The sequence below is a fragment of the Athene noctua genome, chromosome 15 (genome assembly GCF_965140245.1).
Source record: "Athene noctua chromosome 15, bAthNoc1.hap1.1, whole genome shotgun sequence".
Classification (NCBI taxonomy): Eukaryota; Metazoa; Chordata; class Aves; order Strigiformes; family Strigidae; genus Athene; species Athene noctua.
This window is the reverse complement of record NC_134051.1, coordinates 6255602-6280601: the sequence shown is the minus strand read 5'-3', so window position 1 is coordinate 6280601 and position 25000 is coordinate 6255602. Positions and strand designations below refer to the sequence as shown.

The 25000-nt window shown below is 51.2% G+C and overlaps 1 protein-coding gene across 4 annotated transcripts in view; it reads right to left on the bottom strand.

Moving 5' to 3' along the window:
* PEMT (phosphatidylethanolamine N-methyltransferase) overlaps positions 1 to 25000 on the bottom strand; it is a 43503-nt gene that overhangs the window by 1908 nt on the left and 16595 nt on the right. For all 4 annotated transcript variants that reach the window (XM_074919684.1, XM_074919685.1, XM_074919683.1 and 1 more), the window contains exons 3-7: positions 17765 to 17880; positions 9711 to 9856; positions 5244 to 5355; positions 1105 to 1179; positions 274 to 334 (exon numbers count right to left, since the gene is read on the bottom strand). In XM_074919684.1, the coding sequence (XP_074775785.1) occupies positions 280 to 334; positions 1105 to 1179; positions 5244 to 5355; positions 9711 to 9856; positions 17765 to 17880 (504 nt within the window). In that variant the 3' untranslated portion in view covers positions 274 to 279. The remainder of the gene's footprint in view (positions 1 to 273; positions 335 to 1104; positions 1180 to 5243; positions 5356 to 9710; positions 9857 to 17764; positions 17881 to 25000) is intronic.

Here is a 25000-nt window from a genome sequence, read left to right as displayed (position 1 = left end):
TAATCAACCCAATTTGGGGGTTGCTGGTCGAGTGCCAAGAGGCGGACACAACCATCGCTGTCTAAAGCCTTCCTGCCTGGGTTTTTGCAGAGCTGTGAAGCTCAAATCCTTCAAGAAGTGCAGGAAGGGCTCTGGGGGAGCCGGGGAAGGGCAGGGCTGGGCAGGGGTGTGCTGGGAGGGCGGGTGGTGTTTCCGTCCCCATTTAACGCGCTCGTAGGTGGGGGAGCCCAGCGAAGCAGCCCCTCTCACTGACATGCCGATCAGCAAACATACCTGTTGCTACTTGTTCTTCACGCCCTTCTGTTTCTGTCGATATATTTCTTCTGTGAAAGGCCTGTGGTTGGGAGGATGGGAATTTGGGGAGAAAGGGGGCAAAGACACAAAAGAGGGGCAAAAGAAGGGGGGGAAAGAATTAAAATCAAGACTACTGCATGCTCCCTTTTCGGCACAGAAAATCTGCCCTTCACAGGTTGGCACAGCCGAACTGTTCCTGTTCCTTGGCAATTCTCAGCTCGGTCTCTCTGGACTGCGGAGTGGCTCCAAGCTGCTCCCACCCAGCACCATCCCTGCTCAGCACACGCTCAGACTCGCCCTGCACTCAGACTGGCCGTGGCCCCCTGCATCTCCTCCTCCCTCGCAAATACAAAAGACCTTGCACTGCTGAAGTAAAACTGCTGCTTCTGGGAACAATTATGGGCTGCTCCGTCCTGGCTTGCCAGGCTATTGTGGTGCAAAATAGCAGAGAAGCCCACCTAAGAAACTACAAAAGGCAAGCTCTTCTTGCAGGGTCTCTTCAGATGGCACAATGAGTCCTCTCACTGCCTTCCTTATTGTTCTTGTATAGACAGAATCAAGCACCCGAAAGAAAAAAAGATCTCATTTTGATAAAAATAAACAAATGCATAAATGTTCCTAGAACTCAGCAAATAGTTTCAGAGAGGAAGCTGCCCATTATCAAAACAATTGAAAAACAATCCTCTGTTTTCCTTCTTCCCCGCTGAATTAACTGGAAAAAACATCTCTACTTCTGCAGTTCCCTGAAACCTCGGGAGTTAAAGCTGGTAGAAATAATTAGAAGTTCTCTGGTTTTGCAAAGCTACTCACCCCTCATACAGCACTGCGATTGTGTAGGAAATTGCCACTACAGCTGTCAGCAAAAGGCCAGCTGGGCTTGCATGTCTGTTTTGAAAGAGAAGGAAAAGATCAGGTAAGTACATGGGCTTATGCAAGACCTGGTTTAGAAAGCGAAATGAGACGCTGGGCTCCAAGTGAGCACTCACTTGCTCATTAAACAGAAGCGAACAAAAGGGTGGGGTGTTTTTTTGTACTTAATGTTAACTGTCTTAGACAGATGTTACTTGGCAAAGACTCTTCCCCAGCCTACTTTGGCGACTTCTTTTAAGTCTGATCCCTGCACGTCTCTGCTAAGAGAGCTTCTGCTTTGATGCTAAGTCCTGAGATTATAAGGCTGTTTAATAGCTGAGCAGCTGCTTACGTATGGCTGTGGCTCCGTGCCAGGGCTATAAGGGAAATGCCTGATGTGCACAGAAAGAGGGGCCACCCAGGGCGCAGGAGGCACCTGGCAGACGGAGCAGCGTATGGTACCGTATACATCAAAACGGCAGCTGAGCTGTCGCAGGGCTGGGGATGGAAAAGGTCCCTGCCTGCCCTGCAAAGGGTGCTGGGTGGGTGCTGCACCAGAGCTGGGTGTATGCAGGCTCGCTTCACGTTTAAACCCATTTCAAGACATTTTAGAAACACATTCTATCTTGTCCCCAAGGCCCAGCCGAATGGTGTCCAAAAAGAGGTCATCGGGCACAGCATGGGGGACCAGCGGCACCCACAGCATTGTCTGGTGGGCAGAGGTGCTCCAGGGCTGCAGATGCAACAGGGATGGCTGTTCCTTTTAGCACCACGGCCAAAGAATCGGGACCGAAAAATCCCAATCACCTCCTGCTCTGAAGAGACATCAACATCAGCTGCGAACCTGCGCTGCCCACGTGAGGACACTTCTTTGATGCTTGGCCTGAAAGTGTTTGCAGATGCTAACAAAGGCAGCAGGGGATTTACTAAGGCCCCAGGATTTCAGTGGATGGGTTACAGTCCCCAAACCAGCTGCTGAGACCAACCCAAAGCCTGCAAATTCCCCCAGGTGAGAGCAGCCACGCCAGCATCTACTCCCCGCTCACTAACCCGGCACCCAGGAGGTCCTGGCCCCATCTCCCCAGCAAAGAGCTTGGCTGCATCTGGCTCACCACAAGCACCAGCCCCCACCAAAAACACCCTTTCTACATCCTGGGCTTCCAGCTAATGGCTTCAAGTGCTGCGCTTAAGTAGGACACTGCTGATTGCCTTTAATTGCTGGTCACAGCTCAGCTGAGGGGAACAAGAGCTGGCTGTCAGCAAAAAAAAAGTACTTAGCTGGTCCTTGGTGAGGATAAACATCCTGCAAGTCTTGTGTAAGGCTGTCAGGAAAACATGCCTTAAGAGCAGAGACTAAACTATCTAAACCTGGTCCTGGACCCGCTGTCAGGTACCGCCTGGCCACATCAGTTCCTGGAGAGACACACACACACAAATCTCCACCTTTTCACCGTTTCCATTTTGCACTAAGTTTTTCCCTCATTAGGAAGCATCGGGCAACTTCTTCCTCTCCCAACCCCCTGCTATTACATGCTTAGTCATGTCTCCTCCTTGATTCCTATCAAAGAGAACAAATTTGCATGATTGTTTGTTGACAGCAAGACCTCTAATTGCATCATTTGGCTGCAGTGCCAGCTCTGATTTACACAGCCTGTTGCCATGAGTTAAAACACTTCCCTACCAAAGATACACAAAGCTGTCCCCAAACAGCTAATGCTCTATTTGTCTTTCAGGAGAAACGAGGCTGCTCGATGCGGTGATGAGAAGCACTTGGGTGAGTTGTTTCTCTCCTCTTATAAGCTCGACCTATTTATTAGGCAACAGCTTGTGTTGTAGCAGGGTCGACAAAGAGTCAACCACAAAGGTTCTGTGATCCTGGTAGGACTTTTTTTGGGTAGGAAGTCTGTCTGTCCCCAACCTTTGCTGCAGCTCCCCATGGCTGTGGGTTGTCTGCAGGAGCCATGGTCAGGGCTCGCACGCTTCCCCACTGGTCCTGGGTGTTGGATGTGGGACACCTGCTTTGCCCCTTCTTCCTGAAGCTCCTGTTTTCATGGTGACTGGTGGAGTTGTATTTGTGTATTTGACAGACATGTTTTTGGCTGCAGAGCTGCCATTATCCAAACCAGGGACAGCTGCAGTATCCTGCCAGGGAGAAAAGAGCAGCTCTCACCCCATGCGATGCTTTTAAGGTTGGACTGGAGTCGTAAGGCAGGCTGGCTGGTGTGCAGCCAGGCTCACTTATGTTATGTGCTCTGTGCCCTTACAGATGAAAATCCTGAAAATCCTTTGGGCTCTGATAACATGATATGGAGTGTGACACATCACTGAGGGAGGACAGATATGTTCTACACGTCAGTTCTGACCAGAACCAGAGGGCAGACACATTCCACCAGCATCCCGCCCACTGCCACCGAGCTGGGATGTTAGCTCTGGCCTCCGAGGGCAGACACCAAACATCTTCTGAAAGCCCTGGGACCTCAGAAAAGACCTGGGACTCCAAAAAACCCCTTCAGCAACACGAGCTGAGATCCCAGGGAAGAGAAATAGTCAAACTCATTGCATGAAGGGTTGCACAGAGCTTCCCCAGGGCAGGCGGGCGGTGTCCTGGTGCCACTTTACACAGCTCCAGCAATTTGTTAACAGCAATTATTTGTCATGCCTCACTGCCCTTTGTGGTGGCAGCCTTTTAATGAGAAAAAGGAGGCAATCACACTGTTATTTTGAGATGCTTCAGGCTGCTTTTGCCCAGGATTGTGGTGGAAGACCAAGACATGTGCACCAGGTGCAAAGTTGCTCTCTCACAGGGGCAAAGAAGGGATTTCTGTGACAGGAACAGCTCAGGAAGGCTCAGCTGTTTCTGCAAATGTTCTAGGAAACAGTTTGATGCTGATCTTAAATCAAAATATCCTTATAATTCCCCCTGGTCAAATTCCTCCTTCTGTGCTGTGGTAGGCGTGGTGGTACTGGTCGTCTCCGGTTGCGGTGCGGTATGGGGGGTTTCATCCTGCCCCAGCTCCGCCCCCCTCCCCACAGCAATATCCACGCTGCCATCGTGCTGGTGCCGACCACACGGCTGGCTCTCCCACCTGGCACTGCCACAGCCCCAGCAGCGAGCGAGCTCCAGCTCTCAGGCAGAGGGTTTAGACCCCATCCAGTGTCATGGGTCTCCAGGAAGGCAAAAACGGCTTCATGCAGCCAGTGCTGACAACACCGGGGGGAATTTCCAGTGCAGAACGAAGAGCAGCAAGGCTCAGAGGAGACAGGAGAGAAACCATCAGCTTTATTTATTGACAGGGGCCAGAAAGTGCTGCGCACGTGGCTGAAAAGGTGACCAGAAAGTGGCAAAACACTTCATTTTCCCCACCGAAGTAGAAGAGAGGCGGTCACACTCAGTGGCACCAGTGCAAAATATCTAGTGATAAAGGCCCGCAATGCTCTGAGGGCTCCCAGTGTGACACAGCCAGGGCTTTTTCTCCTGGGCAAATAAATAAAATCTGATATTAAATGAAAACCACATAAAACTTGTTACACAGAATAGAATATATTGCTCATTTACTGCTAAATTACAGCCTATTCATTTCCTCCTAAGCAGGCTATTAAGCTGTGTTGTATCACATGAGGAGTGTTTCGGAAGTGTTATCACCATGCAGTGGGGGAAAGGGTGTGTTGGCTTGTTTTGCTTTCTTCAGAGGTAATTACAGGGTCACACTGATCCCCAGTATCAGTGCCCTGCCCCTGCCGAGTGACACCCGGCGTGAATTTGGCCCTGGCTGTTGATTTTTCCACGTGCAGAGCCTGCCAAGGACTTCGTTCAGCTGCAGAGCATTTGTGATGCTTCCTCTCCCCAGCACTTGGCCGTTATTTATTTTTCTACAATTAATGCTGCAAGTCTTTTATGACAGCAAAAGATTTTGCACACACAAAAATAGTCAGAAAGCGAGAAGTCAGGGCATGTTGCACTTTCCCTACCATTTTTTTTGCTGACTGCCATCACAGAGAGCTTCTTTGACCCCTGATGCAACCCAGCACTTTATGCCCTGCCGAGCACAGACCCCACGCTCGCCCCGCGGCCGGTGCTGTTTGCAGGGGCATGTACTCACATGAGGGACCAGCCCAGGTAGACAGCTGTGCTGCCCCAGTACATGGGATTATCCAGGATGCTGAAGGGGAAGCTGGTCACTTTTGCTTCCATCAGGATGCCGAAGTAATCACCTACAGAGCAAACAGAGGGTTTCTGGTTAGGCTCCATGAAGCTGGGAGTTGGGGCTTTAGCACACTGATACCCTCCCAGTGCGATGGGGCATCCCTGCCAGGGATGCAGAGTGAAGGCAAACGAGGGGGTTTGCTGCTGACTGAGAAAACAGCAACAAATAGGTTGGCTGTTTACTTTTACTCTGTGACCGTCAGCTTTTCCGGGAATAGCTCTTCGCCCACCGGAAAGGTTTGTGCATTGCAATGAGGCTACAGCAGCCACGTCCCTCATCAAGAGGCAGCTCTTGAGGTCCCAACTGGTTGATTCTGGCTTTCTCATTTGAAAACTGCCCATCTGATGCCACTTGACGAAGAAGCAAGTGCATAGGATCAGATCCATTTAATGGGGAAATAAGCCCAGTGCACTGTAATGGTGTTTCGAGATGTTATAATCACGACTGCCACCACCAAATGCCCTCATTCAGTGTCATCCTTATCTCATAGTTCAGAGAATTTCTCAGAATTTCAGAAAATAGCACCTCTGCCTACAAAACGCTCAATTATCGGCATGATGATGATGATAATAGGTGATTGTCATCTGTAATGAGGAAAGCTTTCAGAACTGTCAGCACCCAACCAGCTTCCTATCTACCTCAGAGTAATCCTTCCACCCTCCTGAAAGGAGCTTGGAAAAGAAATGACAAGCAAGATGTTGTGCAGCTTGTGAGGGGAATTTTGGAGGGACAAAGGGCCATCTCTGACTTCTACTGGTCTTACAAGCGAGACCACAAAACCCAGCAAGGATTTTGCTCCGTGTCCAGTGCACAAGACGTACCATCAATCAGCGAGGAGCAGTGCCGGTCCATCAGCCTGGGGAGCTGCCACTGCCCTGGGCTGTGCTCCCAGCTTTGCTGCCAGCCCATTCCCTGACCTTGGGCAAGTCTCCTCTGTCCCTCCTGGTGCTATTGTGCACCGATCATAACATCAGTCTTTCTTATAGCGCAGAGGGTGGTGAGGATTAATGTATGGTGAGAAAGTGCTCTGAAATCCAGATAAAAGGCATTACAGGAGTGCAAACTATTCAAGGTTATTATTATTACCTGGATCGTAGTGTAATTTCTTTGACCTCACACGGTGCAAAAACATTTATTTCTAAGGATAAACAGTGCCTGCCCAATTAGACAATGCTTTTGGGCTTTAACTACAGGCCACTAAGTGAGATAATTGCCTGGTATTCATACTATATGTTCTCACAGTTACTTGGCAATGCATCTCCGAGATTGTTCTGGTAGAAAGAACACATCACCCCCTGCCACAGCCCATTTCTGTGCTTTCTTATATGTCAAAATGCTTCATTATACCCTGCCCGCCCTCGCTTTTGGGCTGAACACTCGCTCCCCAAACAGCACTGGCACTGGGGAGGTTTGCACAAAGCCCTGGGTCTGTGGGGCTGGCAGGAGCTTATCTGAGCCCCACACTGGTGGGGCTGTAGGACCCTCCAGGCTGGGTCCCCACAAGCACAAGCACACAGCGGCTGGGGGGAGCAGGGAGCTCCCCCAGGACACAAGCTTTTCCGATGTAAAACCCTGTCTCTAAACCCACAGAGGTAAAGATGACCACCAGAGAGGACCTGCAGTATTTTGATATTCAGGCAGGTGCTGAGGGAATGGGTTGGTTTGCAGAGCATCAGCTTAGGCATCTCCTGTGCCTCCATTACACTCTCAAAACAGGAATCTGCTCCTTGTCAGGCTGAGGGACTTTGGCATCTAATTTGGATTATTTTTTGCTGGAAGTCAGTGTAAGCATCTCACTGCACAGGGTAGGCACTTTGGATCATGGCAGCAAAAAGCCATTTGATGCACTCTGCAGGGACCCCCACGATCCCTGGAGCCTGACCTGGGCTGAAGCACCACCCCCGCTGCCCTCCAGCTTCACCACAGCCTGGTGACAGACTTCGGTCAAGTCAGATTTACTTGAAATCTTGGTCAGCGCTGGAAGGAACCACGCTCAGGTGCGAGACAGATGGGCTCAGACAGGTCCAGCCACCTCTTGGTGCCCTCAGCCTCGGGGAAGCCGAGCCTTTGTTACTGCATTTGTCAGGAAATAGAGCAAATATCGAGGCAGACGGCGCCGCAAATGCCCGAATCCCTGCGAGGGCATGGTGCAGAGCAGGGGTGCTGGGAGGATTGCTCTGCAGGGGAGAAGGCTGTAAGGGCAAGGGGCCACATCCAGCCCCTGCACACATAGGCTGGGGTCAGTGCTGCATGTGGGAGATGGGGGGGCACAGAAAGGTTTGGTGCAGGAGGGTGACTCACGCGGCTGCCACTGCACCGTTTAGCCCACACTTACGAGACAGAGCATTCTGCAGCTGATCCAAAGCTTAAACGTGCTGTTAAAAAAGGAATCTAACAGCCAGCCTTGATGTGGTCTCTGTGCCCTGCCTGGTTCAACCCTCATTGCTGCAGGAAAAGCCAAAAAGGAAGGGTCAAGTGCTGTTCCAGTAGGTTTTTGAAGTGCTTGAGTGTCAGATTCTCTTAAAACTTCTCTCGAGCTCAGGTATTGACCATAACAAGCAGCTGGATGATGCTATAACCCTCTTCTTGCCAAAGCAGCGCAGCCCTTTGCTACCTGCAGTCAGTCAGAAGCACTGTCACTGCCAGGGGACCCTGCTCCTCCCGCAGCACCAGCACAGCACTGAAACCCTGCATGCAGGAGGGCATTGGAAGTACCAGTCCCAAGAGAGTCCTGACCAACATCCCACACAAGATCCTCAGAGACCTGCAGACCTCTTCATCTTCCCCACGGCTGGGTAAGAAACCATGCTGAGCAGCATTCTCCATTGAGTGGGCTGACTTAGACTCGTGGGAGCTCGCACAGAGCTGAGAAGTCGCTGTTGGTGCAAGGATGGACATTCTGCAGGGCTCCAGCTGGGCCATGCCTCTGTGGTACAGAGGTCTTCAGCCAACTGGGCTGTACCAGCACATGGTTTTGGCATCTCCCCACGCTGACTCAGCTCTGCCCCGGTGCCTGTTGTGACCCAGCTAGCAGAGAGAGCTGGCCTTGCCCCCTGCTGCATCAGGTGAGGCCTGGGGCCGTGCAGCCTCAGCCTGAGGTGCGGGTGGCAGGGAGAGCCTCTGCCGGCAGAGAGGATGGAGAAGAAATGCCCAGTACGAGCCACTGACACCTGCCTCTTCCCTGCCTCGGGGGCTACGGGAGCCACTGGCCATGCAGAGCAGAGGGGGACAGGGCCACTCTCACTGCTTACGCTGAGCCTGACTCACTTGTTTGCTTTTCTCCAGCGGTTCAAGTCCAGTGGATCCTCCTGTTCAGATGAATCAGGCCTTACGTAAACAACCCCAGACCTGGCTGAGCTTCAGGAGCATTCAAGCAGCTCTCGCTGGCGGGTACTCCTGCACCCGGCCTCTCTGGACACGTCTCCGCAGGCACAGCATCACTCCTAGGGGATGTGGGTGATTTTGGAGGGTGCTGGTGCCTGGTAGCTGGGGGACAGGGGTGTAACACAGGGCCAGGAGCAGGGCTGCAAAGATGAAGGGTGTAGGCACACATTTGGGAGTGCTGAGCATTATTTCTGGCTGCAGGATCTTGGCCAACTCAACACATTTCTTTGCAACTCCACTTGAAACCAGGAAGGCTTATTACCTCCCTCTTCTTCCTGGCGACGCTGCAGGGGCTAATTGAATTTGGTTTGTAAAGCACTTGCAAAAGCACAGCCTAAATGCAGTGTCAAAGCTGGGGCTGTGATTATTTCAGCCAGCAGGAGCTGCCCCTTTCCTTAGATATTTATTGTTTCTGTCTCTATTTTATTTTTTTGAATTCCACACATACTGGCATGTTTTTAAAGCCAACAATGCTAATAGAATTACTCTCTAAATGTGAAAGCAGGCACAGTGGAAAATGCCTTCTGCCATAAAGCGGCAGATAAAAGAATCTGTCAACGAACATCAGGTTTATTGCAGAGGGAAAAGCAAACGAGATCGAGCCTTGGCGCGTGTGTCGAGCGGGTGGGGGCTCAGATCAAGGCTGCCGGACAGCTCACACCCGCGGTGCCGGTGCTGACCTGCTTGTGGGATCCCTTTTCTGGAGGGCATTTGGACTGCCAGATGATCAGCTGCTTTCCAAAATTTCAGGCTTGACACTGAAGGTGATGGTATTGACTGTATAAAACCACAGCACCATCTTCTTCATGTGAGGTAACAGCATGGTTAGATCACGCTTTGGTATCATAAAGCTGAGACCAAATCTAACAGCCCTGAAGGCAACGATGAGGAAGTTCTTACAGGACTCTGCCCTAGCAAAAGACCCCTGCAAGTATTAAATGCACTTTCTGGTTAAGCTCTTGAATATTCAGTGCTTACCTAGGAACGTCCCAGTGAATCCCAGTGCTAAGAAGCTGGAGATGACAAACAAGGTCCCTAAAGCCAAGATGGCCAAGCCCAAGTAATAGGCCCAGTGGGAGTCCAAGCCCTCCAGCTTCGGCTGGCTCTTCATGGCTTCTGTGAAGCTGTCAGAGAGACAACAAGGGCTGTTAAAAGCAGCACTCATTACCAACATCACCTACCTTTCCCTGGGAGATTAGGAGCTTTGGGAGAGGACCCTTTGCTGGGTCCCTTTTTCCAACTGGACCTACTCAACCTCCTACCAGGAGAAGAAAGGAGCCAAAGCCTTGTGACCAGCCAGAGCTTGACCTGGGGCAGCTACTTCCACATGCAACCCTTGCTTGCTCCTGGAAATACCAACCCCACTGAAATGCAATATCAAAAGCTTTGCCTTGCTCACCAAACCCCAGGTTTCATCATCACCAGGAGCTCTGGGAAAGACGCCCTTGCAAGTGCTGGAGGCTGTGATGCCTCAGCACAGGACTTGAAAGGTTGGGAACAATCGGCTGGGTTATCTCATGCTCCCACCCCCGTTCCTCTCCATCAAAATATTTTGCAGCATTCATGTGTTAGCCACGTGCCCAGGAGTGATTCACGGCTGAAGCCTGACAGTCAGGGGGAGGACTGGAACGGCAAAAGGAAAATACTAGAGACACACATTTTCAAGTGCGAACACAGCTTCTCAGCTCCAGGCTTGTTCAGGCATTTCAGGTCTGACCTTCCAAATATTCATTTGTGAGTGGAATAATTGTGACCCCTCCCTTCATCCCCCTGAACTTTGCCCGGAGCAGGACTTGGCAGGCTCAGCATCTCACACAGCTCCGATACAAACGTATGACGACAAAGGAGACAACACCGTGATTAAAAAAATGCCCGTTAATAATAGTGAGAGGAGATAACAGACCTGCAGAGCTGTACACAGTGTTTCTCTGCATGTTGCTGACATATGAGGTAGGAAACTTTGAGCCTTTTTTCTAATGAGCACCCTGGAGGCTGAAATTCAAGTGGAATAACAGCTCTCCTGCACCTCTGGCCACAGCTGCCTGCCAGGGCCAGGCCAGGAGAACTGCTCCGGCCCGTGCTCCCAGGCTCCTCAGCTGGGAAGTGCTTCCAAGACGTTAACCTGCAGGGCTTGGGGTAGTTTTTTTCCCCCCCCGATGTCCAGCTTCCCCAAGCTCTGCAAATCCTTGGATTTTCTCTGTTGTCCAAATGAAAGCTGAAAGAAACAATCCTGCCTGCCTGGCTGGTGGACAAGCAGCTGGAAACACCTTTCAGAAGTTCAAAGACCAGATGGCAAGTTACATGCACCAAGAAAAGTCCAAGATGATACTTAAACCCCACGGTTTAGTGACCTGCATGGTATTTTTTGTTTTCCTTGGAACTCATTCTTACTAGGTTTTCTACTGTCAGGGATGTTTTAGGATTCCAGGGCAAGCTATTTAATCTTCACTTCAGACTGCAGCAAGGAAACAAAACATAGAATAAACGTAATGTGCTTGGGAGCAAGCAAGAATACAGCATCTTGGTGATTTACACTCTGTCCCTCATGCTGGAAATTACAGGGAAATTCCCTTTTCCAGGGAGAGGAACGACGCATGGCCCCAGGCAATGTAATGGCACATGTCCCTGGGGCTGGCCCTCCTCCAGCTCACAGCACACCTCCCTGTGCTCACCAGGCTTCCACCGGTTTAGCTTAAAATCATTATTGATGGGAACACAGAAACCTGGCTGCAACATGAAACAGCAGCAGCAGCTGTACAATCCTTTGCATCATTTCCCTGGGATTTATTTTTAAGTGACACAAGTCTCCCCTATGAGGAAACCCAAATCTGCATCCCAGCTACCATTCTGCCTGGATTTGGGAGGAAAGCAATCCCCCTGTGGACATGTGTCCATCTGCCTGAGCAAGGCCTGGCCCTGCTCTCACAGCACAACATGATATCCCTGGCAATGCTCTGGAGCTCTTTGCTCCACAGAGGAAGAGCTGGCCCCTGCCTGGATCCCAGCCCCAGTGAAGAGATGGCGGAGCAGAGAGAGGTACAGCCAGAGCACAGCCCTCAGAGGCAGCTTCTCACTCTGGATGAGCTGGATTCACACTGTCTTACATCCTCAAGACTCCTCTATCCAGTGCTGGTGACCTGACTTAGCCTTGGAGCATGAGAAGAGCAAAGGTGGCTTCAAGAGTGTGAACTGGTTGACTGCGAATCAGCCTTGGGAGGTTTTGCAACCAGCACGTGATGTGGTTTGTTTTGGCAAAGCTGCCTCCCTTGCTCCAGATGATCCCATCCTTCCTTTTCATGGTTGGATAGGCCTGCGTTAGTTATCCTCATCAGCATGTCTTGCTCAGTCCCCTGCTGTTTGGCTTACAGCTAGAGAGGGAGGTGTTTGCACGGAGATAATGGACTGCCTTTCCCTCTAGTAATGTTTTATATCTTCCTAAACACACTCTCTATTTGCATTAAACATGATGCGCACAGGAGTTTTCAGAATTGGTAAATAAACCTTTTAAGCATTTATGATGCTGGGCCATGACAAGCAGCACGGAGTTGTCAATTATTCTGGCATCCGTGACTGCTCCTCGGTGGCAGGGGAGCCTCAGTGCGCTGCGTTTCACCCTCCCTGGCAGGGGGAGGACAAGGTGTCGGCCATCTCCCTTGCCGGGGGAGCTAGTCATGCAGCCAATCTGTCATTAAACCAGTCCCTTTCACCATGTGCCTCTGAGTCACGTTTGTTACAGCATTTATTCCTGGCTGCACAACAAGGCAGCAGCCCAGCTCGGTACCCAAGAGGACACCAATTAAAGCCACACTTTGTCCCAGTACCTGAAAATGCTTTATGTGCTGAGTGGAGTGATTGCCATGGTGAGGAGCATCCCGATTACCAGCGCAGGGGAGGGGGAGTGGGCTGTGACCTACTTTAATCACATACCTGGCTGCTATCACGAGGATGTCTGCCATTGGGAGGGGCAGGGTGTACAGCCTGGAAGATGCCCCCAGCTTTGGAAAAGGGAAACTAGGGAAGTGAGGCTTCCCCTGACCTCTCCCCACACTTGCCAGCATGAAGCCTGACACCAGAGGCACCTATTCTCCACCCCCAAAAGGGGAAACCCAAAACCATCAGCTCCACTCTGGCCAGGCTGGCAGATTTGGCCAATTCCTGGCAGGGTGGGAGCACCCATGGTGGCTACAGTCGGGCTGCACAACTGCCACAGCGTGCTGCAGGGCTGTGCATGGGGAAGCCATTGCAGCAGGCATCGTTCTGCCCCCATTCCCAAATCAGAGACGTGCTTGCTCAGACACTCACCCATCACCACGCACACATCACCGCTTCATGGGAAATATGGACTGGTTTGGGTTGGAAGGGACCTTTAAGGGTCATTCAGTCTAACCCCCTGCCATGGGCAGGGACATCTTCAACCAGATCAGGTTGCTCAGAGCCCTGTCCTACCTGACTGTGAATGTTTCCAGGGATGGGGCATCTACCACCTCTCTGGGCAGCCTGTTCCAGTGTTTTACCACCCTCATCATACAAAATTTCTTGCTTGTATCTATTCTGAATCTGTCGTCTTTCAGTTTACCACATAAGCCACATGAACTGGAAAAAAAATTCAAAATGTTACTGAAGCATGGGGAAGCAGATGTCACACTGGTGGGCTTGCAGGAAGAAAGCAGGAGGAAGGAAAATCAGCTGCAGGTCCTCTCGCTGGGACACGGAGAGGACATGCAGCCAGGTTTGCACAAACAGGCACTGATTTATCCAACCAGAGAACAGCAATTCCAACACTAGAAAACTTATCAAACCTATAGCCCACAATACATCGCCAAAGGCTGCATGGAGGACAAAGCAAACCTAGAAATACTGTACTAAGAGAGAAGCTGAGCTTTTTAGGTCTCTGGGCCTCTCTCAGTGGCCCACAGTGAACATATTTTGTCATCCCTTTCTTGTAAAGGAGGGCAAAGACCTCACCCAGCAAACTGGGTTGCTGCTGGGAGCAGCCTAACAGCGCTCCCTTTGATTGATCCCAAATATCAGCTGGGAAACTGGGGCTGGCAAATGCAACTGAGGCAGAACTGGGCCAGGGGCTGGCAAGCAGCAGCCAAAGTTTCGGCAGCAGCAGCCACCGCTGCAAGGTGCCACATTCACTGTGCGGGATGTCAGTCCGTCCCCTGTGTCTGAGGTTTTGTTCCTCTCGGAAAAAGGAGGCAATGGGGATAAAACCATCCGGTGGTGCCCAGCAGCACATACTGGGACAAAAGATCTTGTTCATTTGAAAAAAAAAGCAACCCCCAGCCACACAAAAATCTTCCTGCTGATACCACCGGCAATTGTTAGCCTGGTCATCATCTTCACAGCTTCTTTTGCCAATAATGACTCTGCTTTTCTGCCAGCACTGTTGTGCATGTTATTTAGGTCAGGTGGGGGCTGCGGCAGCTTCTCCCGCCACCTCACATCTCAGCTGCCTGGTTTCCTCATCTGGATGCCCAGCAGCCAAGCCGCCGGGGGCTTTTCCCAGCCAGCCATCAGAGATTGCTGAAGGCATGGCTCGGAGGGGACATCAGCTCCTTCAGGCCACGCTCAATTCCCATCATTGAACTTGGTCACTTCTGCACAAAAGGCCACATGGTTCTTGGATCGATACCATTTATGCCATGCTCATTCACGGTACTAGCTCACAAAATTAAATAGTATTGAGCGCAAAGGCAAGAGGCACTACCAGGCAATGACAAACAACCCTTTCCCGGTCCAAAATCCCATCCCAGGGTGGATTAATTTTTTTTGAATTGTCAGCTCCAAGCGAGAAGCGTGTCCATGCAGGAGGCAATACCCAGTGGGTAGTATCAAAGGAGGACTTCATGTCAGCTGGCAGTGCAGTACCCACCAAGCCCATTGCCAAGGGTGCTGCCCTCTCAGAATCATCATCATCAAGGTTGGGAAAAACCTTGAAGATTATCTAGTCCAACCATTACACTCTTGCTCAGCCTCTGCAGGGCTTGCTCCCACCAGAGGCATCACAGCCCCGAGCACCCCCCATCTGCAACCCCCGCATTCAGGGTGTGCATGTGGGTGTTGCCTCTACAGCTCAAACATCCCAAAACCCTTCAGGTGGGAAGTTCATAAGCATACAAAACCACCTGCACACACCTGCTCCGAGATGGGGAGTTTGCCAGGGTGTGCAAAAGGCAGCGTGGGAGGGCTGGGAGGCAGCACCAGTTGCTAATTGGAGAGTTGATGCAGGGAAGAATATCAACGTGGTGAGGCAGGAGAGAGCGATGCTGGATGCGAGTCTGGAGGACAATGAAGGTTGTCACGTCCCATGTCACACAGATAACAGTCATAAACCGCTGGGGTAGTGTATGTAGTGCAGATAGTTCAAAAGTTCATGAATTGTTTTCACAGATAAGAGCCTCGGTGATGGAAGTTCCCTGCTTTTTGCAGAAAGAACACAACTATAATGAAAATAATCATTGCACCAAAGCAATTAAGGATGCTTGTCTTGTGCAGTTGACTAAGCAGGTCTCCCCTGGTCACAGGTCATTCCGGATTGCTTCTCAGAAACAAGCCAAGGCTGATAATGAAGCTCAGAGCTGGGAAGCACCTAATTGCTTAATTGAGCACAAGACATTCCTCTTCTTACACCCAAGGTATCCCTTCGGAGCAAAGCTTGCATGACAGCATCACAGTGCTGAGCTGGGGACAGGACCACGGCACAGGTTCCTGTGTGGGGCAAACCAGCCACACAGCCCAGGTCCTGGGTGCTTTCAACCAGAATGCCAACCCACTCACAAAGTTTTTGTGTGCGCTGCCCTCCCCTCCTCTGCCCCAGCTTGAAGCCTTTCAAAAATTCAGCTGCAAAAAGGAAGCAGGTTTTTAAAAACAAGAGAGACAACCCGTAGGCTCCTCAATCTCTCCCTGGCAGCCCCCACCCACATAAAAAGTCCCTAAAGCACGCAGAGAGGAGTTTTAAAGGTTGAATTACAGCACCGGGGGTGGAGGGACCCCCCGAGGCTGTCTTTCTGCTTGCTATCAGCAGCCAGCACACTCTGCGCAAGCAACCCTGACCGCTGTGCGCAGTCAAAGCGCGAGGCACAGCTTGCGCTTTGCTGGCTGGATTGCCTCTGCAGGGTTAAGGAGTGGAAAACCTGCTTTCATCAGGGCACTCAAATACAAGCGACTCGTAAAATAAAGGGAAAAGCAAAATAGCAAGAGGGTGTGAGAAGTGTGCCTCCCAGCAGCACTGGCCACTGAGATGTCTGTGCTTGTGCTGTATGACCTGTGAACCTCCTCTGGCCAGTCAAACCCCAGTTTGGACCTGGCTGATACCTTGAAAGGGCAAGGGGAAGGATGAGTCCTTCCCAAACAGCACCACCTCTCCAGGCTTGAGAAATAAGCCCTGGGCAGTCCTGTAGCTGAGCTGGGAATGGAGGCAACGAGTCTCTCGGGTCTGTTTCACGGCAACTCCAGCAGTTGCTGCTCTGATGACCACCCTGAAACCATCCCATCACTCCCATCATCAAGCTTGCCTTGCTTGAACAGCCTCCAAAGCCTGCTAGATGTCACTTGGGCCAAATGCAGTGCCAAGGAAAGGGAAGGGAATAACACAACAGTGTTGAAACACCTGGGCAAAATAAACTTCACACTGCAACCATCTGAAACAGCCTTGGCCCATCGTGTGGGCTGGCAAGTGCAATGGGCTGATGCCTCATCCATGTTCTGCTGGGGGTGAGCTGCCCCATCTTCCAGGGACCCTCCTCCAAACCCAAAAGTCCAAGTTGGGCTTTTCCAGTTCCCTGGGTTAGCCTTTCTACCTCCTTCAGGACTCACCTCATGGGCTGTGCAGGCAGAGCTGCCCCCCATGAGTCCCACAGCACTCACAAACTCATGACACAGAGAGATGCCAGCCCTGGTAGGGCACTGAGGGGTCTGCAGGGGGAAAACATGATGTACTGCTGGGACAGATGAAGCCTCTTTGCTCTCCCAGCAGCTCCTCACTGGTGCCTTGCTGTGACCCAGTGAGCCTCACTGACCACTGGGAACAGAGACTGTCCCTCCATCAACTGTGTTTTTAATTAAAGGCAGGCACAAGGCTTTGCATTTCATCCCAGACAACAACTATGTCATCTGTACAAGAGACTGCTGAGACATTCCCCAGCAAAATCCAAGCCCGCCGTGTCACTAAGGCATCAGCAGAACACACACACGCCCTCCACATCGCCTGCATTCAATTACAGCCCCATTCATTGCAAGCTTTCTTACAGTTTCTGCAATAAGAAGTAGTTGGGACAAACGCAGAAGGGCAAGGGCAGGTCTTGGTCTCACTTCCAGGAAGGCAAAGCACTTAAATACATGTACAAATTCCAGCCTGAGATCTCTGCGCCTGGGAAATTACCCAAAGTACTAAACAACCCATTAGCTCTGACCCTGGCATAATTGAATCTGGGAATTTAGTGTGAGAGTCTGTCTCTCCTAACAGCATTGAAGATAAAGCCTACCAGATCACAGATAAATTGCTGGCATTGAGGAAATCTTCTGCAGTAAAGCTCTTTGCTGCACTCAGAACGTCAGAGGACGTATTCCCATGGTGTACGGTGCATCAGTCATACAATACTATTAGCTGGCACAGGTAGTATTTAAAGAGATTGCAGATAAGAGTTTAAAGAGACTGCTTGCTAAGTGCACAGATAATCCTGCTCACACAGGAAACTGCAGCTTCTTAAAAACAGGTTTAATTTTATGAATTTTACAAGAAAATTAAAGATCCATCCTATGTAAACAGCTCTTCTGTCACCTGGGCTGCTCACAGGGCAGAGGAACCACCCCCGGAGAGCAGAGCAAGGAAACCCATGACCCTCAAAGGCTGTTGACACTGATGATTTTGGCCACACTGGTGCATCTCTTGTCTTTATTTCAAATCCTGGAATAAATCTACTGCCAGTTGAAGGTATCAAAGCACTGCAGAGCAAATATCCCTCATCCTCCCCACCCCACAGGGACATTTCTTTGCATCAACACATAGCAGTGGGTTTACTCCTTACCAATGACTCCGCACACAGTTAAGCATCAGGATAACAGCGCCCAGGCAGTAGCAGGCAGCACGTGGAGAGCCGAAGACTTGGCTGAGCACTCGTGTTTTGTGCTCCCATCTGGCTACCTGAAGAGACAACAGAAAACAAAGCAAGTGGTTGGAAGTGCCTGGGCACATGCTGCCCCAGGAGTGTGAATCCCACAGCCTCAGCCCCATGCAGGGACACACACCGCCTGAGTGACTTTGTGTGAGAAGCAAGCAGAGGCCACTGACGGGATGCGGCTTAAACCAAGCCTGGGGATGAGAGCTCCTTCTCCTACTCATGCCAGCTCCAACTAAGCTAGCGCTTGCATTGCATATGCCAGTGCACACCAGGCCAGCCAGCAGCACCAAGAACCAAAAAAAAAAATACCCTATACATTAGTTTTGGGGAATATGTGGCTTGGATAACATGTGTGCAACAAGGCTAAGAGCATTGCTAAGGTGGTCCTAGGCCACCAAGGCAAACAGGTCCCTGTCACAGGGCCCAGTATTACCGTCCTAGAAGGAAAACAGATTCCCAGGAAGGGATGGACCATAGGGACACCCAGATCTCTCTGGATTCTGTCATCTCCTACACCCAGCCGCAACTCTTCCCTACACACATCCAGAAAAGTCTGACAAGCATTCTCCCAAGCTCACCTCAGACAAGATCTACTAGCTTTACCCAGAGAACTGCTTCCACTTGTAGAGCCTGAACCAGCTGGCCTTTGTCAGCACTCGCCAATTGTAGGCATTAAGGTCTCATCCACACTCGGCACCCCTCCCTGCACGGCTGTCTCAGTCCATTCCGTACAGCATGTCAGTAACAGCCCAGGACTCACGTGTATGCAAGCAGCATCTCTGGGGAGGAATTAGCATCCTTTACAGCACATTTTTCTCTGGCTGTAATTTTAAGCTCTGTGTTCTGCAGAAGCTGATGGGCCCCTGCCCAAAACCTCTCACAGCTGAGGTGCCCTCTCACCCTGTGAGGCTGTTGCATGCAGGTGCCTGGAGCTGCTTCCAAAATCTGCAGGGCTGGATCCACCCAAGTCACCAAATCCAGGACCCTCACTCACAAGCTGATGAAAATCCTTACAGCTACTCTGTTTTCTATACTTCCTGTATCCCTCAGAAAGCTGTCGCTGTATTTATTACCTCTTTTAGGCTCCATTTTCAGGCTTCAAGCCTGGGGTTTGGATCAGACCCTAAATTCAAGCCAAGCAGAGCACACCTGGGCAATGAAGCGGGAGGTGGGAGTCAGCAGAACATCTCAACACCAATTTGCTTCTCAGACACGGCTGGCACTTCATTAGCTTCAAATGCACTTCACTCCCTCGCATGGAGCCTGGGCAGCTTTTGGGAGGCACCTGCAACTCAGCTATTCATCTACTCTGAATGTATTTGGTAATTTATTGGCTCTATTTGAGCAGAGAAAGACAGCTTTGCAGGTCCTGCTTTCTTCCCAGGGTGATGCAAAAGCACAAAGTGCTGCTGGTGGAGGGGGACTGTTGGCTTCAGGAGGGGAGAATGATGAAAACCTCTGATAAGCAGAGCACTGATTTCACATGCTGAGAGCTGATTCAATTAGTTATGCAATGATTGCTCTGAAATTACAAATCCACTCATGACAGAGAGAGCTGCTTCACTGCCTTTTTCTGGCTGGTATAAATAGTTTGTATTCTAAATTGAATTTAAAACACCGTGCGTCACGCTGCTGCTAAAATGGGAGCTGCTGTTTGAATGCTGAGAGAGTGGAAAAAGAAATATAGGGTGAGTTACCACCTTAGAAAAGTAAAAGGAAGTGACCATACAGGTGACTGAGCCACAGATGGAAAAATGGAGCCACATGCCAGTTATCTGTACCAACTTCCTAATTCCCTGGAAATTATTCTGGCGGCGTTTGTACGGATGGCGGCTCCCGGCTCGCTCTGAGAGCTTCGCAAAGCATCTCAGCCGGCGGCAAAGCTGAAGCTGAAAGAGAAGGCAGCGGTGCTGGGATTAGAGGGGAGAGCCTGTCTGCCTCTGGGAGCTGTAGAGGGAATTACCCTCACTTTCAGAAAGGCCCATGTGGGCACCGACGGAGCGCAGTGGGGTGAGGGGACGTGTTTCCGAGCCCTTCGGGACGGCAGCTGGCTCAGCCGTGCTGGGATCACTCCCAGCACAGCCCGGCTCACGCTGCATCACGTCGCTGCTGCCTCCCCGGCTGGGACCAAGACGCCAACTTTTATTTAGTTGTCACAGCTTTAGGATGGGACCCTGGGCTCCTTTCCGAGCCCGCATGGGAGTCATCCCGAGGAAAGCAGAGTGGGAGCCTGCATGGGGCTGGAAGTGATGGCGCCTGCCAGGCCCCGCGGCGCTATTTCAGCAACAATTAATTTGTTCCGGTTCTGGTTCTATGCCGTGAACAACCAATTAGTTCTGGCTCGGTTCTAATTTTAGTAATTTCTAGCTAATATTAGCTCTTGTTCGACCCATGGCTGTGCAGCTGGCTTAATAGTTTTATAAAATCATGAACCGACGTGTTATTATTTACTGCATAACAGATGCAAAATGCTTTCAGCATCCTCCGTGGCCGTGTGCAGGACGCGGCAGGGCTGAAACCGCCAGCCCCCCGGGAGGGCTGTGGCTGTTCCTGGTGAGCTATTTGCCCTCCCAGCTGAGACCAGCAACGTGCTGCCCACAGGCAAGCACAGCATCAGGAGAAAAAAGCCCCACACCACAGCTGTCTGTCCTGGTGAGGGAGGGAAGGGAGCATTTTTATTTTTCTTCCAACATCTGAGCTTGGAAACTGAGTTATAACAAAGTTTCCTGACTTACCCGAGGGTCAAAGCAATAGAAAAATTCAAGGCTCCTTTTCCAAAGCTCCCAGTCCTCTGCTTTCACTTTAGGATACTTGGTGAAGGCTGTAATTAATTTTTTTAATGTTTCCCCCAATGCTCGTTATTGAAATAAATCAATGAGCGGATGTGGCTGCAAAGCCAGGGAGTGCTCCTGGCTCCCATGTTCTGCCTTTGGCAGGCCGTTCCGGCGCTCGCTGGGGGCAGGCGCAGCCAGCTGATGTTCCCAGGGAATTGTCTCTTTCTCGACGTAAATTTGGGACCGATTTCTGCGTAACCAAACTGAGACACCTCCCCAACCACTCGGGCAACTGCGTAAACAAAACTGAAAGCATCAGCACACGTTCCCCTGTGCCTGTCCTGATGCAAAATGGCAACGTTCTCTTTTTGCAGGCAGGCAAACCTTCCTGAGCCACCTCAAAAAGGGCCACGAATAACCGTTCAAAAAGCAATTTAATCTCACAAACCTGTCTCTGCAGCTGATCAACGGGAAATGCTCTTTACAGCCCTCTGTGCATGGCAGACCATTGCCTCTCATTAATATTTAGTATTTGTTTCAAGGAAATTGATTATTTTTGTCTGCCATCCAGGGAAGCTGGCTTTTGAACACACTACATTTTAATTTTCTCAACCATGGCTCTGAAATAGAGACTTTGTGCTGTTTTGCATGACTCCATTCCTGTATCAGGCTCACCCCAGAGATGGGGAATGAAAACAGGTGGCCCAAAGGCTCAGGCTAAGGGACATTTTGCTTCTCAATACTAATCAGCCAGGCTATGTCCTCGCACTGCCCCATCGCCATAGCGTTCAAAGAATACCGTGCAGGCTCTAGTGAATTTAGCCTTGCAGCATGCCTGGGAGACTGGGATAGATTAGCAGCTCCCTTCAACCCAAGGGACACTGAGGCACTGGGGGGATGAGGCAAATGGTTGCTTCCCAGCTCTCTGAGGAGCAGGGCAGAGGGGCTGTGCCTGCATCCCAGGAAATCTGGGAGCCATCGCCACCTGGGGAGATGCTCTGCCCACTTCTGGGGATGCTCTTGTCCTGACCAAACTGTTGGCACAAAAATGTTCAGGGCTCAAGTCTGGGCTGAAGAAAAGATGAGGGCAAATTTAGATGAGATCTAAGGAAAAAATTCTCCCCTGTGAGGGTGGTGAGGCCCTGGCACAGGTTGCCCAGAGAAGCTGTGGCTGCCCCCTCCCTGGAAGGGTTCAAGGCCAGGTTGGACGGGGCTTTGGGCAACCTGGGCTAGTGGAAGGTGGCCCTGCCCGGGGCAGGGGGTTGGGACTGGATGACCTTTAAGGTCCCTTTCAACCCAAACCATTCTGACCATTTGAGCCTCTTTAGCCTAGTAGAAAGTGACAGGACAAGAGGGAATGGCCTCAAGTTGCGCCAGGGAAAGTTCAGACTAGATATTAGGAAGCATTTCTTTACAGAAGGGATTGTTAGGGGTTGGAATGGGCTGCCCAGGGAGGTGGTGGAGTCCCCATCCCTGGAAATGTTCAAGAGTAGGGTCGATTTGGAGCTTAAGGATATGCTGTAGGTGGGAACTGTGCTAGGAGAACGGTTGGACTAGATGATCTCCAGGGTCCTTTCTAACCTAGATGATTCTGTGATTCTGTGACAGTGAACAGGATATGCCACCTTCACTGTACCTGTCTGGCAACATTTTCCAGCATGAAGGATTCTGCCCCATCATGTGGGATCTAGAAAGCAACCTGCCAAGAGACTCAAAAGTCAGAAATTCCATGAAAAGTCCCGAGGAAGAACAATCAGCTCCCTGGGGCACATCTGCACCCTGGTCGCAAGAGGATGCACATGTGTAGGGTGAGTCCTGGATGCATGGATGATTCAGCTCTAACTAACAAAAAAGCATTCAGACAAAACCAATCTGAACAAATTTTTTATCTTTGTCCTTCAGTCTGGCCTCTCCCAGGCCAGCTGTGGGGGTTTGTCCTCCTGTGGGTGCTGGGGCAAGAGAAACCCTGACTCTGGACTTAGATGACTCCATATGAGCATCTCCTAGTGGGTGAGACGTGCCCTGGCTGGCTTGTAACCTGATAAAAGGGCAGGAAACCTGATGCTACCTTTATTTCATTTATGGGGACCAGAGGCACCAACCTCTTCCCCTGTTATGAAAAATCCATTTTTCCTTTCTGATTCCCTGGAATCCCTCGTTAAAGCACAACAATGTTCTCTGTTCTCTGTCACTGCTTGGATGCTGGAAAACAACCCTGCTTGCAGCTATTACATTTATCTAAAAAACAGGGAGGAAAAAGATACACCTGAGCACCCAAATTCTGCCTGTGGTGCTCCCAGAGGTGAGCGGGGAAGCAGAGAGCCGAGGCAGAGTGCAGCAGAAGAGCAGGCTGCGATGGAAATGCATGTCCATGGCCTGCCTGAGAGCACCAGGGCTGGCTGACCTTTGCCGAATGCCAGAGAAGCCAGCCTCTCTGGCTGTCCCAAGTGACTGCAGAGGAAATGAGTGTGGCCTGACCTTATCCCTCCTAACAAACCACGCTTGAGCCCCTCTGCAGTCAGCAGCACTTAGTGCAGATTTATTGACCACGTGCTGGTAGGGCAGTGCTGGTTCAACACCATGGTCAGGCTGAAAGCTCCAGCCTGGGCTCCTGGGGCCACGCAAAGCAAACGTCCATGTGCTTGTGCAGCTCCTAGGTCAGAAAAATTCAGCTTTTCCAGGAGATTGCAAACCTTAGGAGAGATGGGAGGGAAAATGCAGGGCTGGTCTTGGGGAGGATTGTGCACGGCAGCCTCAAGAGGTGTGTGTGGGAAGTTTCTGCAGCTCGCTGGCACAACACGGGCATGGCACCATGTCCCTGGCACAGGAACAGCACCAGCCAAGGCTGGCATGTGCCCATGTGCAGCCTCATCCTAAATATCAGCCCACTGAGCACCCTCCCGGCACCGGGCACAGGCTTTCCGAAGGCATGTGCAAAAAACGCCCCGGGGACCAGCGTGCCACTGGCAGCAAGAACATGATTAGCAGGAGCTCTGGGCAGCGAAGGCAGGAGAAAAAGAACAGAACAAACCACGGTTTAATTTGTACAAGCTGGTAATTATAGTTGCTATCTGTCTGAAATCTCTATTGAGTTTATTTAAATATGTTCTCCGTGAAGGCCATTCAGACAGGAATTATCAAGGTGTTGCAGCAGAGGAGATAATACCATGCAGTTTTCAACAGATCAAGGGCTGATTAGGAGGAATTAATTAGCTGCTTAAACAGTCCTTGACTCGCTGCAGCAATTAGCCATCACCTCCCCGCAGTCACGTTCCCCATGCAGCAGTGGCGGCGATACAAAGCGCCTGTCAGCTGAACTGCCCTCCCCGCGCCACTGGTGAGCACTGGGCCAGCCCCAGGTGGGTGCGTGGCCCTGGGAAGTTGCCCTAAACCCACGAGGTTTAGCCCATGGCCAGGGCTTGGCAGACAGGCAGTGGTGCACTGGGCTGCGGTGACCCCCTCGCACCCGCTGCGACGCTCATCGCCGGTTGGTAAAGCGCATCTGCTGTGAGTCCCAACATGAGGCAGACAACGGGTGTCTTCCCTCTTCCAGCCTTTAGCGGGCCAGTCCCTCGTGCATCCCCATCCGCCATCTCTTATGTGCTATGAGCCACCAGTTCTCAGCTGCGCTCCACCGCTGGGGTCAGCTGATGATCCAGCAGCACTAATCCCACGTGCCGTCGCTTGCCGTCCCTTTGGCATCACAAAATGCCATCACCCCCACCTCTGCCCACCTGAGCTATCACCCAGCCTCCCCAAAGCCCCCATCTCACCCAGCCCTGCCTGCTGCAGCCCCCCAATCCTGATAAACGCCTGCTCGGGGTCTCTTGCTGCTCACCCTTCCCAGCATGGCCCTTGGTTGCAGGACCCATCAGCAGGGCGCAGCAGAGGTGGGCACCAGCTCCAGGTCTGGCTGGGAGCAGGTGTCACAGAGCAAGTACTTTTTCAGTATTTCTTCACTGAATATAAAAAAGGAAATGCTGAATGGGAAAAGCGAATGGGAAAAGCTGGCGTTGCAGAGCTACCTGGGGAAAGCAGGCCGAGCCATCCCTTGGTAGACACTTTCCAGAGACAGGAGAAGCTGGCACTCAAGGGCAACCATGAGACCACCTTCTGTCCCTCCTGCATCCCGGGGAAGCTGGTCACAGGCTGCCAGCTCCTGCCAGCACCCCGATGGGCTCTACTTTGTTTAATTGCTTCCTGCCTGCCCTGGAAAAAGCCTTGGCAGCTCTGGACTACCTAATCTAGGGACCAAGTTATTTCTCTGAAGGCTTCTCAACTTGCAGGCACTCAATTACAGAGAGTCATGAGATGGTAATGGAGCCCGAAAGCTTTTTAGCAAATGATTAAGGTCCTGTGAAGTTCCCCA